The sequence below is a fragment of the Mesitornis unicolor genome, unplaced genomic scaffold (genome assembly GCF_000695765.1).
Source record: "Mesitornis unicolor isolate BGI_N332 unplaced genomic scaffold, ASM69576v1 scaffold5332, whole genome shotgun sequence".
Taxonomy (NCBI): Eukaryota; Metazoa; Chordata; class Aves; order Mesitornithiformes; family Mesitornithidae; genus Mesitornis; species Mesitornis unicolor.
The window spans coordinates 97,563-114,070 of record NW_010167009.1 but is presented as its reverse complement, the minus strand read 5'-3'; the positions used below and the strand labels follow the sequence as shown (position 1 = coordinate 114,070).

The 16,508-nt window shown below is 38.8% G+C and overlaps 1 protein-coding gene across 1 annotated transcript in view; it reads left to right on the top strand.

Annotated features, from left to right (window-relative positions):
• The window catches only part of FRMPD4 (FERM and PDZ domain containing 4), a 112,330-nt gene that overhangs the window by 38,540 nt on the left and 57,282 nt on the right, over positions 1–16,508 (top strand). Inside the window, 2 exon segments of the mRNA XM_010178513.1 lie at positions 6,166–6,326; positions 8,417–8,519. Of these exon segments, the coding sequence (XP_010176815.1) occupies positions 6,166–6,326; positions 8,417–8,519 (264 nt within the window).

The window sequence follows — 16,508 nt, the reverse complement described above, 5'->3', positions numbered from 1 at the left end:
AGTCTGCAGTTGGGGCTTGAGGCTTATTTCCATGTCTTTGTGGGATTCGAGTATAGAAGTTTGTTTTGTTTCTGATATATAGCATTCATATATAGTATATGCAGGTTGCAGAAGCTTTCGTATATTACATGTATTATATTCACAATATGAGATTGCTAATTATCATTGTAAAATATACTTTTAGTGTATTTTTCCCAGTGCCTGCCTGAGGCTGAGCATAAATCTTTTTATTCTTCTAAATTTGTATTCATGTCAGTTTTATTCACAGTGATTTTGCTTCACTTTGTCTTGCTTTAGATTGCACATCATGCCCAGCAGTGGAGGAAGAGTGGATTTTGAAATTTTTTACGTGTCAGATTTCCCTGTATCCATTTTTATCAAAAAGCTGTTACCAACTTCTTCTGAAACCAGCAAACCTTTTTCTTTCTAATTACATTTTTACCATATGTTCATCCAGATGGCATATGCCAAACATTTTCTAGGGTGCTATAAAATGACCTGACTTTAGAGGATTTAGGTGCGGAAGAAGCTTATGAAAAAAATAGAATTGATACTGGGACAGAAAAATAGTCCTAGAAAGAAAGAAATTTTTTAAAAAATCTGATAAAACTTCTCCCAGTTATATTTTGTGCCTGTGATATTGAATTCTCAACATACACACCTGTGTGAAAACAGTGAAAATGTAGGGAATATTTTATTATTAAGTTGACTCCTTGTTGAACAGTTGAAGATAAAACTTTTGTCTGTTGAATATGTCTAAAAAGAACTCTGGAGCTGTGAGTGACTCTGTGATTTGCTGCAAAATGGAGCAAAGAGGAGTTTGTCAAGCCACCAGATTCTCTGTAGGAGCAGCAGTTTTACTTAGCAGTGTAATAACTATTTGGGTACTTTTTTTCCCTGAAATGTCATTTCCAAGTAGAAGACGGATACAGTTGATGCATGATTTTGACACTTGTGTCCTAGTTCTTAATAATTCTCATAGGATTTCTTGGAGAAAATAAATTAACTTGAGGTTTGAGGTACACTGTGAGGTGACAGGAACTTGAGGAGAGAAGGAAGGAAGGAAGAAGATTATTTTTCATATTAAGCTACTCATTAGGATAAATAAACGGAAGATCAGTTTTTCATCTTCTGGAGAGTCTGTGTATTTGTTCTTACCTGTGACAGTTTCCCTTTAACTGTCATTGTTGTTTTTAATAGTCTTTCCAGATTATCAAGGGGAAAACTATAAAATACCCTCATGATATTATCAGTTTCCGTAAAATTGTCTCAAGTCTCAAGCCATTTTACTTGTAATTCCTGAAGACAGGCGACTGAGCAAGAATCCACTCTACTTTCTTTTGTTGCTGCAATAGCTTCTACAACTTCCAGTTGCAAAGGAAATGTAGAGTGCACAATCCAAGGCTCTGAATAGAGGATGAACCAAGATGTAGTTTTGGGGCAGTTTTTTTGGCAGTCTCTCGTGGCCTCAGGAATTCAGATGGACAGTTACAAATGAAGGTTTGCACGGTGTCTTTAACTTGTATAGGTCTTTTTGAAAATCACAACTGCAATCAACAAAGCAGATCCTCCACCTCCTCTGAGTTAATGAGACAGGATTTTAACAGTACTCAACAATTTGAAGTGGTTTTCTTATTTCTGAATTAAACCTTTGCTGAAAAATCCTTATCTCCATCCTCCTCGCCCACTTCCACTCATCAGCCCATGAGTGGTTTGACATTTCCACAGACTCTTCCCCATCGTTGACCAGGATTGCACCTGCTGTGTCTCAAGTCAAAACAGGCTCTATTTTGTAGTTAAATCAATCCGTATGGCAGAGACACTGCAACTGTTTAAAAGCTAAGGATTAAAACCTCTTTTTTTTGGATGTCATCACACAATGGAACTGAAGTTGTTCAGCTGCTTTTGTTATGTATTACCAAAATAATGTTTTATTGTAATCAGGGTTGCTAGATTCATGCTAACTTAGAAGAGTTACATATTGAAGCATTTTCCTGTGGAAATGCAAACTCAAAATCTAAAGGCTGGAAAAGCATTGTGCTCAGATACCTTGATTTTAATTACTAATATGCATTATTACATCAAGCTCTTATTTTATTTTAATTACAGTCTTTGTTTGTTTAGGTATTCCTTGGGTATTCATTGTGTGGTTTGAATGAGGAAAATACTAAGAAGGTTTCCATAGAAAGTATTACCAAATTAATCATTATGAAGCTAATGATCTGAAGATTTAAAGTGCCAGCCTTGAACCATACCTCCAACTTTCCTGAGCATGAATTCAAGCATGCACTTATTATATTAGGTTCCCCATAGTGTCCTGGGCAGCTGAATTGTGTTTGTGGGTGCCGGCTGCCTTGTTGCAGCTGATCAGTGTTCCCCACAGGGTACTCTTCTTTCCTAAATTTTTTCCTCCCTCTCTCACTGTAGGCCCCTTTGAGATGAGCATGGTCAGCAATTTTATGCTACCTTGCAGTGCCCCCGTTCTGCTCTGTGTGTCCGTGTGTGTACACTCAGATGCCTTATCTCTCATTTTCCCAGTTACCCTCTCTTTTGAGTAGAGCAGTTGCCATAGAGAGTTTTTGAGCATAAGTGCTTGGAATTGCACTTCTTCTATGATTTTCCATAGCTGGTAGTTTATCTCTCGGAAGAGGCCAGTATATAAAATCTCTGTTCAAGAAATTCTCTAAGAGTTACTCTCCTTAATAATGGCAGCTGTATCCCACTGCTCACAATAAGAGTACATCAGAGAAGATAGCCTTTTGTAAAGCAGGGACTCATCTCAGTCATTGAAAATGGTAGGAAATAAACTCTCTTTGAAAAGGGAATCTAAGGGCAACATGCGTTTGTGTATGTGGAAAGAACAGTTTATACCTAAAATCTCAGCCTTTTTCCTTTTCTTCAATTTTCCCTTCAGAAAAGTAAATCTGTAGGTATGATCTAAGCACAGTACCATCTAATATGCTTTATACTCTGTATGAAACAAATGAGAAGTTTGCAGTGTGAAGTTGAAAGATATTTCACTGTTTAAGTGATGCTCTGTATGTGGTTCCCCAGGGTGGATGTTTTGAGTCCAAGTTTATTAGATTCTGCTTTAAAATTTTCAGCATAGTTATTCATCAGGAATCAATATTTTCCATAGCTGAGATGGAGAACAAGTACCTCTCATTAATGCAACATTCAAATTAGTCTTGAACTATGGTACTACAGCTGGCATCTCAATAATGAACTAGCCACAGGAGGAAGCAGGTTTGTCAGTGTAGCATTGCACAAACCTTTGAGTATTCATCTAATCTCTTCTGGGATCATGTTCATATATCTTGCTCCTCTCTTGAAATACACTTCCAGCGTACCGAGTGATACAAGAATATCTGATGCAGCAAGCTGTGGAAGCATGAAATGCAGAGTCCTTTTAGTTGATGTATTTGAAGGTGGATAACCTTAAAAATCAATAAAACCTCCTGCGCCACTCAGAATCATGATGGACGGTTCCTCGCTGATCCCCTTGCTCAGGCTTTGAATAACTGATGCTGCGCTGCTGCAGATTCTCAGTACGAGCCGATGCAGGGGCTGGAGCAAGGCATCCAGCAGCAGAGCTGCTCTTTTAAGCAAATCTCTGTGTCTACTCTTGGAATTTGTTCTCTGAAGTGCAGCTGTTGGTGGGGGTGTTCAGGGGTCGTTGTGGGTTTTTTTTTACTTCCTTATTTAGTTTTCAAACCAGACTACTCGAGTGCTTAAAGAGAGAGGATGCACAGTGGCAGGAAAGTAGCTCTCAAAGGCTCAAGCGGTATTTTCAAGTTGCTTGTAAATATGGCTTTTCCTCTTTCGAGGCAGTGTCAGCTTATAGTGTCCCAATTACAGAAATGGAAACAGCTATCAGGAAGAAATTATTAAATGGGACATTTTAACTTCATGGGAAGTTTGGTAAGGCTGTCACCTAAAAGAGGTGACAAATGCAGAGTTTTGTATTCTTTATCAAAGCAAAGTTCGCATGTTGAAATATTTTTTTTAATACCAGTGACACCTCAGAAAGTATCCCATTAATGTTTGAGTATCTAGAACCCCAAGTCATAAATAGGAGTTGATGGGGAGGAGGGTGGCTGAGAAGTCTTGAAGATAGGTTTCATAAGGAGTCTGCATAAAACTCACTGGGTTTTCTAACAGTTCTTTTGCGTAAATGTGATAGAAAATTATCTAAAATTAATTGATCAAAAAATGAAGGAACAAGGGGAGAAGGAGAAAGAAGTATTAGATGTGATGCTCTACCTAGGAAAACAAAATACATTTTCTCTGCTGACTTCTCCTTGGGCAGGTACTAGGCGAACACAGAGGTATTCTGCCTCTCTCCTATTTTTGTAAGGAAGTAGCTTTTGCTACTTCAGATCATATGCATAAAAAGACAACATGTTACTCTTAGGCAGGCTGAATCTAGTGATAGAGATAGAGATTTTCTTTGAAGAAAAGCCTTAGAAAAATCCAGTCAGGAATAAGAGAATTTACTGCGATTTTGCTGCTCTTCTGTGTATCAGTAACAGACCATGGAGAGAATGGGAATTGATGTCATGGCCACAGTGAAAGTGTTGGGGAAGGATCAGAGAAGTTTTTGTGTGCCATTGGTGCTGGAAACAGATCTCTGAATGACACCTTTCTCCTTATGGGCTTCCTGTCTGGAGTTCTTTGGGGATTTGCTTTTGAAGGTGGGAAAGGGACAGGAGGTGAGAGCAACGTTTCTGGTCGCATGGTGTGTGCCCTAACTCTCATGTTATAACATGTTGTATGCAAGATTATCAAGGATATGGAAAATTTACGTGATTTTCATATTATGAATTATTTATGAGGAGACCAGCTGTCAAACTGACGATACTGCTGTGGGGATATCTGCCTCTCTGATGTCCTTTGCAGCATTCTTAGGCTGGGCACTTGGCCGTTACCTTTCTCAGCGGAGGAGCCCGTGCCCTCCCTGCAGATAGGTTTGGGACTTGGCTCCCTTGTCTACAGTGTTTATCCTCTGAGAGCTGGAGTTCGTTCAGCAACTGCAGATTTCCAGTCCCCTGAAGATAAAAGAAGAATTAACTCTTGGCCAGGCAGCCTTAAGCAAATACCATTTGAGCTCTGTCAAGACAGAGATAACCTGATGCCATGAGCTGCAGTCTGTTTTGGTGCTAAGCTGACCAGGTATTGCTTGTTTTCTGCAGTGGTGACTACATTTCCTGAAGCACAAGAGTTTAATTAACGGCATTTGGAATGGTATGGCAGGGGAGTGATCTGTTTGTCTGTCTGATCAGTGCTGGGAATTGGTAGTTGTGATTCAGCAGGGAGCTCTAGGCATTGGGTGGGAGACATGAAGTATGTTCCGGTTCAGTTTGCATACAACATCAGTTGCATTTCAGTGTTCATTAATGTTAATTTAGAATTCTTTAGGCTTTTAAACCATGACCTCTTTCACAGATATATCGTGTTGGATAGCTTTCTTCCGTTTCATTTTCTGCTTGAAAAATCAAGATCTTTCCCTCCAGCCATGATGATTTAGTCTTCTAGGTGCAATAAATAAGCTTCGTCATAACACTGTAGCTGAAAGTAAAGTATTTAGTAATGGCTGATAAATAGATTTTCTTTATATATATATTTTTTTTTGCCCTGGAGCAGTTAGGAGTGACTTCGGAGAGTTTATCCGAGTAGTAAATATAGACTTGTTACCTGTTACCTGAGAGAGCTCAGCTCTGCAACTTGCTTAATGTTTTTGAAAACCAAATTTAAGTGTGTGTCATCTCTTCTTGCAAAAGGCTGGCAGACTCTAATTGTCATGTTTTACATTATTAGTAGGTGACTCTTATTATTTTTCCCTTCCAACAAATGAAGGATGCAAAATTCAAGCACAGATGACAAAGCCTTTATTGTTGGGTTATTCTTCTTTCATATATGGGGTATGATTAAATGTATGCAGTCAGAGATACTATTGGTTAGTATTTGAGACCTGCCAGCAGCATTATTAATTTAGGAATAAGAAAATCTAATAGAAAAATATTAAGTTGATGTTTTATTTCCTATAGTGAGCACATTTCAGGTATTCATCTCATATCGTTGCATAAATTGCTTGGCTCAAGTAGATACCACAAAATCATGTTTTAATGATTTCTTTCCTTTTTCCATCTTTTATTTTTTTCACAGTCACATGACACAATCAGCCACATTTGAAGACCCTCGAATAGAGAGCTGCCAAATAACCCCTCCAGCCCCTCGGAAAGTGGAAATGAGGAGGGATCCTGTGCTAGGATTTGGGTTTGTGGCTGGTAGTGAAAAGCCAGTTGTTGTACGCTCAGTAACACCAGGTATGTTTTCCCCACCTGACCCCAAAAGCAAACTTGGACTTAACCTACTGGGATGAAATACAGTTACAAATTTGAGTACTGTGAAAATATTCAGGCAGACAAAGTAATCACAAATACTAGGCAGGATTTTAAGCCTTGTATTACTGACTAGTTTCCCTCCTTCCAGTCATTTTTGAACATTATATAATTGTGTTAACAGAAAACCAGTTTTAGGTTGTTGCTCTGAGCCATTACTGTTGTTTGCCTGAAAGACGTTGACCCACTTCATCCAGGGAAAGAAGGTCTTCGCCCTGTTAAGTTTATATTGGTTTGATGTCACCTTCATTGCCATTGAATCAGTTTTCAAGAGGTATGTTGAGTTGCGAGATTAAAACTTACATATTTTTCATTCCTTCTATCATCAGCTTGCTAAGGAGAAACTGGTTTTCTAACTGTATTATTTGGTTCTGACTATAATATGTAGTTTTGAAAAAGGAGATGTTATTGCTGGCTTTTTTAAAAAAAAAAACTGAATACTTCTGTATAACTGTGTGGCAAAAAGCCAGGTCAAAATAGATCCCTAAATGTCTTACCTGGAGTGACAATCAGTGAGGCTTGTGTTATTTTTGAACTCACGGGTGACTAGACCTGGGACTGCTCAGTCTCCCAAATAGTGAGCTCCTGCTCTTTATGCTTAAAAGTTCCATTGTTACGTAAAATTGCCTCGGAGCCAAGGGCAGGGATTTGACTTTGCTCCTGTTCAATATGTTCTCCAGAACACCCGCAGAGAGCAGAGGAGAGGCAAAATTGACTTTGTAAAGTTCTGATGTCATTTACCCACGTGTGTGCATTGATTATATTTGTATTGCTTTCAGATTAAATGAGTGGTGTAACTAATATTTGAATGGCATCCAGACAGTTATTTTCTCCAAAGTTAGCATTATTAATGTAGTTTTATGTTAAAGTTCAGTTTGGAAAAGATGTTTAATATTTTCTGTTCCAAGTGGCTAGGAGGAAAGATGATCTCAGGACAACATTCTCCTACATGGATTTGTATCCAGGGATATATAAGTGAAGTAAAGTTTTGAAACCAAAAAGAGGAGAGGAACAGCATTAGCTCAATTGTTCAGTGAATTGGTATTGGTACTGAAACATTTTCTTTTAAGACTTCATCTTCATATTGGTAATATTATTGAGGGTTTTATGTATCATCATTACAGAGTTTAAAGACAGAAGACTAGAGAGGATATATCTTCTCACCAGCAGCTGCGATGTCATGCCCTCTTTTGGGCATGTAATCATGCTGAGAAGCAAAGTATTATGTGCATTTTATAAAGGATAAACTCAATATGCATTTCAGCAGCATCAGAATCCAAAGCACATAGGCACATGCGTGTCTGATTGTCTACTCAGACTGATGCTAAATATCAATGTCTCTCTGAAGCTGGCAGTGCTTTTCATGTATATAAAACTTGTGTTCACTGAGTGGTAGGAATCCAGAGGAAGAAGAGACTCAAATACTGGAGGTATAGAAATTCGCTATCTTCAGATTGAAGGAAACAGGTTTGTGTTGCCCATAACAGAAAAGATAGCTGCGAATGGCTTTCAGATATGTAAGTGATGTTTCATAGGAAGGAGGAGTAAGATGTTCTCCAGTGTTACTTTGCCTGGGACAAGAAACAACGTGTTGCAACAAGAAAGATCTGGTGTAGACACTGGGAAAAAAAACTTCCTGATCTTAACAGCAGTTAAACAGGATCATTTATTTACAAGAAGAGGAGTCATCCTCAGTGCGATGTTACAAGAACACTGGAAAATATTGTTCAGAGATGGGTAAGGTATGGGTGGTCACACCTTAAAGGTGTGAATTAGGCTACCTCCTATGGGTCCTTTTAGCTTTCCAGAAAATCAACCCTTTATTTTTAGGTGCCTAAATATAGGTTTGGATCTTAATTTAAGGAACTTCAGTGGAAACTGCTAAGCCACTAGAAATAGTGTTAAATATGCCATTAGTTGAAGGAAAAAATACATACTATGTGAACAACAGAGTGTGTCTGTGCATTTACAATGGTCTACTAACGTGTGCTTTTGTTTTTTTCATTTGTCCCCAGGCGGCCCCTCTGAAGGAAAGCTAATACCAGGGGATCAGATCATAATGATTAATGATGAGCCAGTCAGCACTGCTCCAAGGGAGAGAGTCATCGACCTTGTCAGGTAGTTGATGTCCTGTCACATAAACTGTGAACCCAGTGGCTTATTGCCTGTGCAATCATTTAATAATCCAGCAAGTCTTGCCTTCTTATGGCTGAGAAAAAAGAAAACAATGTTACTTCATTCGTAATGGAGAATAGAGAATTATTTAAGTATTGAAAAGAAGTGTCCTCTTGGCTAGCTGAAAAAATATAATAAGATATTGCAACAGCTTCAGAGTACTTGGATATTGAAAGAGAAATGTCATTCTCTTGTTATTTATTTTTGGTATGGGTTGTTGAAAAAATAATTCGTGGAGCACAGCAGCTCCAGTCACCATTGCTGCATTGCTTTTTTCACATGAAGAAAGTTGAGTCAGGTCTGTCTTATGTGAAGAGGAAAGAAAATATGGTGGGGTGATTTTTGAGGGTGGATGGGTGCATGTCAATGGGAGTCTGTAGGGAGGCTCAAAGAGTGTTTGTGTGAATTGCAGGTAGGCGTGGTTTAGTGAGAAGAGCAGGCACGGCTGTGTAGAAAGGCAGAAAACAAGACAGAAAAGTGACTGTGGAGAATGCAGGAGAGGAAAAATGTCAATATTTGTAATGGGTTGTAGAAAAAAAGAAAGGACAGGAATTGACAAAATGTTCAAGATGTAGAAAAAGATATGGTGTGGTTGGCATAATAAGCTTTGCATTTTGAGTAACAAGAAATGTTAGTGCATTGCGTGGAAAAATGACTAATATTTTAAAAATTAAACATAAAAGTTATTGGTTTAAATTCCAGTAGCCTGGTTGATGAACACCAGTTTTCACATAGTCATTAAGGTTGGAGAGGACCTCTACGATCATCAAGTCCAACCGTCAACCCAACAGCACCGTGCCCACTAAACCATGTCCTGCAGTGCCACATCTACACGTTCTTTGAACAGCTCCAGGAATGGTGACTCCACCACCTCCCTGGGCAGCCTGTTCCAATGCTTGGCCACTCTTTCAGTAAATAAATGCTTCCAAATATCCAATCTAAATCTCTGCTGGCGCAACCTGAGGCCATTTCCTCTTGTCCTATCGCTTGTTACTTGGGAGAAGAGATTAACATCCACCTCACAACCTCCTTTCAGGTAGTTGTAGGGGGTGATAAGGTCTCCCCTCAGTTTCCTCTTCTCCAGACTAAAAAACTCCAGCTTCCTCAGCCACTCCTCACAAGACTTGCGCTCCAGACCCCAGACCAGTTTTGTTACCCTTCTCTGGACACACTCCAGTGCCCCAAAGTCCTTCATGTAGTGAGGGGCCCAAAACTGAACAGAGAATTTGAGGCTTGCACTCACCAGTGCTGAGTACAGGGAAGGGATCACTTCCGTGGTCCTGCTGGCCACACTATTCCTGAATGCAGGCCAGGATGCCATTGGCCTTTTGGCCACCTGGGCACACTGCTGGCTCATGTTCAGTCACTGTCCACCAACACTCCCAGGTTCTTTTCTGCTTGGCAGCTTTCCAGCCACTTGTCCCCTAGCCTGTAGTGCTGCATGGGGTTGTTGTGACCCAAGTGCAGGACTTGGCACTTGACCTTGTTAAATCTCATACAATTGGCCTTGGCCCACTGATCCAGCCTATCCAGGTCCCTGGATCCCATGTCTACTCAATGAGTTTCTAAGCCATTTGTTTCTGTCTTTTCCTTCTCATTGGTGTAAACTCTCAGTGGTGGGTCTAGTTGATTCCCAGGAGACATTGAAGTTCTAGCTTTGCAGGTACCTCTCCTCTGAACTGCTAGCTGTCACTGCTGTCAGTGTTAACCATGTAATTTTGAAAAGTCACATTTTCTTCCAGAAATTTAGGCAGGAGGTGCTATGGTAGTTGTAATCCTCTTGCATATCATAATTTGAGCAAGTGGGTGCTCACTTGCTGGAGATTCAGCTGTGAAGCAAACTTCCAAAGGAGCTGCAGAAATGGTATAAAGATGCCAGTGACACTGATGTCTTTATCTGTGTTAGGCAGGTTTGGACAAACTACATTTTCAGATGTAAAAAAAAAAGGCGTTAACCTGCAAGTCAGATAACAGAAACACAGCACATTAAGAGAGGTCTTTGACACTCTTGGTATTTGTGACAAAGAGACCCCTTGAACTACAGAACTATCTTGTGTCTAATAAATTTCTGCCTTGTGCTCTGTATTGACCATCAGCGTAAGCCTCACAAATGAGTCTTAAACTCATTTTTGATGTCCTTGCTTCTTCATAAAGTGATCATATTGCAGTCTTCATTCTCTCCCTGATGCTTTGATAGGTAAGTAATCAGAATTATGATCTCTATCTCATTTCTCTGCTGCCAGCAATATATAGTAATAACTACAAGGAAAATAGACTGATTAGGCCTGCAACAAACTGAATTTATTGCGTGGCTTATTCTCTCTTTGCCTTCAGATGAGAAACTGAAGAAGAATGTCACCCTTCCCAATTATGCTGACTCCATGGATAGTGTCTTAAATTGAGTGTTGTTGCATTCCAGGGGAAGCTTTTGATGACACTTTTCTTACACTGTAATTCTACCTCTGCTTTCAAAATCTATCTGCCACTGGGATTTTGACAGAGACTCATTCTTTGATGAGGCTCAGAGTGAAATGTATTGGGGTTGTGTATTACAGCATTTGAAATGAAGAGCTTTCTTTTTCATGCCAGTGGGGATGCCTGGAATGATTAGACACTGTCACTGTTCAGTCCTGACACCATAGCAGAAGCAGTTTTTTACACTAATGAAATGATGAATCCCTTCTGTATAACAGAAGGTTTTCATATAGGTTAGAGGCATCTGCAACTTTGAAAATGCTTGCTTTCAATTTTCAATGTGCATGGAAGCAATTTCCAATTCTTGTTTTCCTGCTGGCAGCAGTGTATCTGGTCACTAATGTGTATGTTTCAGATGCACAGGTTAAACAATGGGCATAATCGCAAAATCATAGAAGGATTGCGATGAGATTTCTGGAGATCATCCAGTCGAGACTCTTGCTCAAAGCAAGCTAGTGTCAAAGTTAGAAGTGGCTGCTCAGCGCTTGTTAAGATTTGAATGTCTACAGAGATGGACATTTTACAACCACACTGGGCAGATGTTTCAGTTCTTAACTAGTAGCCTTTCAAAGATGATAGAGAGCAGCTTTTACAAGACCTCTCTCCATTTCCATCTCTGGTTGGCCTCTATTTTGCACTCCCTGTGGAGTCACACTGGTGTCCTGCTGTGCCTGCCCACTTCCTTGCAGGTTGAAGTAGAGCATTTTGGCACTTGGAGGAGGCTCTCCATGAAGATCGCCCACCTCCACAGGGCTCTGGCCTTCTAGAGCTGCATCCCACCATTGCTCTGGAGTTGCTGAAATCTGCTCTTTGGCTTGGACTTCTCTTCCTCCTTTCCCTCAGGCTTTTACACTCATGGTCACTGCAGTAAGCCAATTAAAAATTGTTATTCCAACAGCGTATTTGGTCCGTGATTGCATGGACTCTTGCTGATTAGATATAACAAGGTGTATTTTATATTCATGATGTGAAATTCTGTGGCTATTTTTAAGCAGCTTTCCCTCAAAGCTTTTTGTGAAGTCAAGAAACAGTTTGTCTTTATAATTGCAGAGAGTTGGGAGAAAAATTAATCTACTCTCAAAATACCTACATAAAGATCGTAGTATGCCAAACAGAGGAGAAACCCAAACTACATGAAAAAAGGCAGATTTGATAACTAGATAAACATCATACTTTAACATACTTGAAGCTTTCAAGCAGAACTATACACAAATAATGTTAAGTCAACCTTGAATGTCAAACAGAGCTTTTAGTGTAATACAATATTTAATTGTTTTCCAAGAAAACACTGCCAGAACATTTACTTATGAAAAGAGTTTTGCTATTGAAGTAAAAGCAAATGGAAAAGAGAATTTCTGCTATGATTTATCTTAAATAAAAAAAATAAACAAAGATTCAGAATGTCTACCAAGAAGGGTATCTGAAAAATGTCAATTAATTTTTTTTCATTAGGAAAAGGCATATGCCTAAGCAATAAATTTGCTTTATTTCTAAATTTTCCACAAAATAAGTCAGAGCATTTTTTTCAGATTATTTGTTTTTCTTCAGCCCTTTTCCTATCTACTCCAAATTCATTGTGTACTTTCTATTCTACTGTCTTAGAAATAGTTAGCCCAGTCTTTTTTAAGAAGTCCCTTTTGTGTAACAGTTTTACTACAGGAAAATGCAAAAAGATGAAGGGAGCACATAATATAGAAATCGTCACATTGTGTCTTGATTGCATTTTAGTATTTTCATTATGTGTATGCTTTCTAAACATTCGTTACTGAAAATAAGCTTAAGTAGAAAACTGTATTAAAGCCACATCTGCAGACTCCAGGGGATACTGAGCAGGAAATCTGGTGAAAGATTTTGGTTTGTTTTTTAAGAATTGAGGGGTACTGTTGTATCCTAAAAGGTCTCTGGTCTGGAGATTATTTGGGATATTCATTAGAAATATCCCCTGTAGGTCATTCTGACCCATCTCATTCTTTTGGCCCTGCTGTACTGGCAACATTTAATTAGTGTTGAAGTTGTCCTTTGAAAGCCAGGGTTGCAGAAATATGAATACAGCATGGTTTGCAGACAAAATACGTAAGGACTTATTATTTCTGGGTAACGTTCAATGGCTTTTGCACCATATTATGTTCTCCTGAGCTATTTTCAAGCACAAACCCAGAAGTCATATTTATGGTTTCCCTTACAAAGAGAGGTCACCTTTATGAGCGTCACTTCTGGCTGCAGTCTGAATGTGTTCCATTCAAGACAGAAAGTTATTGAAGTTGGAAAAAGAGGAAGAAACAAGCCTGGTTTTCTAAATGTAGCATTACAATCCAGGCAATGAGAAAGTGAACAAAATACTAAAGAAATAAGATGTATTTGAAGGATAGTCGCTTCATAATTGTAGCAGGAGCTACTTAGCTTGTTTTTATTTCACTGCCTATACAGATTCTGTGGCTTAAAGCTTTTCACACATATTTTACAATAAGTCCTTTGAGATAACATTAAAGTCATTGCACAATACAGCAATTTTTTGCATATTGGAAGGTGAGAAAAAATGCAAACCCAACATGTTAGAAGTTGTATTAATATAATGTATCAATTAATTGATTGTTCAGAGATACATGTATTTCATTATCATCAGTTAAAGTTAAATTTGCATCTCCTTAAGAATCAGTTTAACCAACCAAACTTTCTTTTAAAACACTTAAATAAATTTATCTAAGAAGTCATTTGCCTTATAATATTTTTATAGGTAATTTTGATAACATGAATGACATATTTGATTGTCTTAGATTGTACTGGATATGCATTAGTCTGCAAGGATCCCAACATATTTAAAATGTCTGATATTTTACTGAACTTTAAAGTGCTGCACAGATGTACTGCTTATCCCATAAAGCAAACTCTGAGTAGGATGTGGTAGTGATATTTTGTTCATATTTCAATTAAAATAGTTAGGCAGGCAGCCTCTGAGGATAGACAGGCACCTGAAGAGAGTGATCCATCTCAGATACTTGTTTTGGAATAAACTGCCCTGTTGGAGAAAGCTTTATTTATGCATTGACTGAAGAAGGAGCACAGAAAACTATCTTGGAATAGAAACCTGACTTCTACATTGCTAAATTAGGGTACATTAGTCCAGTTCCTTGAAACTGTAACAGCAGTAAATTAGTATTTGACGTCCTGTGGAATTGCACTCAGAGATTTTGATTGCAAAGCTAGAACTTAAAAAGGTGAAATTCATTAAGAGCTTTTCTTTCTTGTTGGCTCTCTTTTCTGTTTAAGTGAAATGACTCAAAAACCTTTCTGAAATAACTCTTGCTTTGGCAAGTTAATGTTATGGCAAGATTTTGTCAAGAGGATCTGGAGGATTCTTTCAATTCTGTAGAAGAATTTCTGTTTTAATTTTGTATTACCGTAAGACTGGAGAGAAGGAGCCCTCCAGGATTTCATGCTGTGTGTTGCATTTTAAGTGCTAACATGAGTTTAATCAATACTGACCCTTCTCACCACTGCCATGGAGTGGATGAGGTTTCTGTCACTGCCATTTGACTCTGTGACCAGTCTGCCTCCTCTGCATCATCATAACTAAATGCAAGTGCAAAAGGGAGCTCAGTGGCAGTGCCTGTCTTCATCATGTTCTCACAGCAGCTGAAAATACCACTTTTCAAAAGTAATTTCTGTCTCTAGGCTTAGACTACTTCATATATTGGATCAAGCGTTTTTGGTGAACTTAATATTAAAGACATTCTTTCTTCACCAACATCATAAAGAAAAAAATCAAGCATATTGAACTATTAGCTATGATACTGCTTAGCAACCAAAAATCCTGAAACCTGCATTTCCTGAAAAACCCATAACGTGGACCTTTTAATCTGAAGGTACTCTGTTATACTCCCAGTTTGATACATAAATCAAGAGGCTATGCCCGTTTTATTTCAGGCCTTGACACTAGAGTAGCCTGTGGTTTGGGTTTTAGATAAAACATGTTGAACAGAGGAACAAAATCTTGGACCAAATTCTCTGTCATCTCTAGGACTTTTACAAGTGATATTAATGGAGATAAGCTTTCTGCCAGAGTATTTAATTAGCAACCTCTAGTCAGGTGGCCCAAGCATGGAGCTGGACATCAGGATATGAGAACAGTCTGATGTGAGGGGTGTTGCTGGATGTGTATCTTCTACCTTTTGAGTTGTTTCTGCAACATCATAACTTAAATACTTTAAGTCAGCTGCTGCAATCTAACTGTGAGAGTACAGATTTAGTACTGTCTATCTTTTTTCTTGGCTGCTGTGGTGAAGTGCTTGTGGTACTTAAACTAATATATTGACAGCTAATTCAGATCTCTCTAGATTTTAATTATTAATTTGTAATATCGTTTCAAAAATGGTTTTCCACCTTGTCAAAAGCCTGTAGGAGTTAAGCTGAGTGGAAAGCTGTATAGAGTTATTACTTGTTATTGTTAAAATCAGTTCCAACCATGGAAACTGTACTCTTTTAAATCCATTGTATCTGTGAAAGCATGCAGTCTCAGAAATCTCTTTGTTCTTAGCAGAAAGCTGGCTGACATGGTTTAGACACGTTTGGGCTCAATAATTCAAGTGTTTGGAATGCTGAGATCTTAATTTGTAAGTTTCTTTTCATGTTCACCAGAGTGGATGCCCTCTGGAGTTAGCAAGTTTGGGGTCTTTTTGAAATTCCAAAGCTTGATATGTCATCTCATTGAAGTGTTATGCCATCATCTTACTCTGTTATCTTTTAGAAAGAGGAGTCAGTCCTGATGAATGTCAGGTCAGCTGTTCCATAGCAAGCTGCTTTATGGTAACTGAATGCCAGGGTTCGGGCAGAGATATGGAACTGCTGTGCCCAAAACACAAGCAACTTTACAAAATGCCTTCTTCAGATGTGAGCCAGCAAGGATTGCTCTCATTAGCTTGTTCCAAGAGTCAGGCTTAGTGCTTCTCATACAACCAAACAAAAGCATTGGCTTGTCTGCATGGAGGATTTACTTTGAAGCCAGATGCAGTGATGTGAATGTTTCAAAGTAATTTTTTCCATGTGAAGTCATACAAATAAACACCCAGCTTTGAGTTTATTATGAATTAACCCTTTCACGTGATGGATTTCCTCTATATCGCATGCTCTGCAATAGATGTTCGTCCCTGTCTGTGCTGTCACTGCAAGCCCTATGAATCGAAGCATTGCTTACTGTTGGGATAGGTAGCAGCATGTACCTAAAAATCTCATGTCCTATGTTTGGGGTGGGGAGTGTTAGGGAGGAGGCGTCAAACTACAGAAATTGTTTCTCTTTCCTGACCCCATTATCTGTCTCTTTTGGAATATTTCCAAATCCTGAAAGATGATATTGAGCAAGCCAGCCCTTCAAAATCATGCTGTTGGTATTTCAATATTAGGTGGCTTGTGTGGATGCCTGGAGCATGTTACTACAGGACAGCTACATTTTTACAATATTGT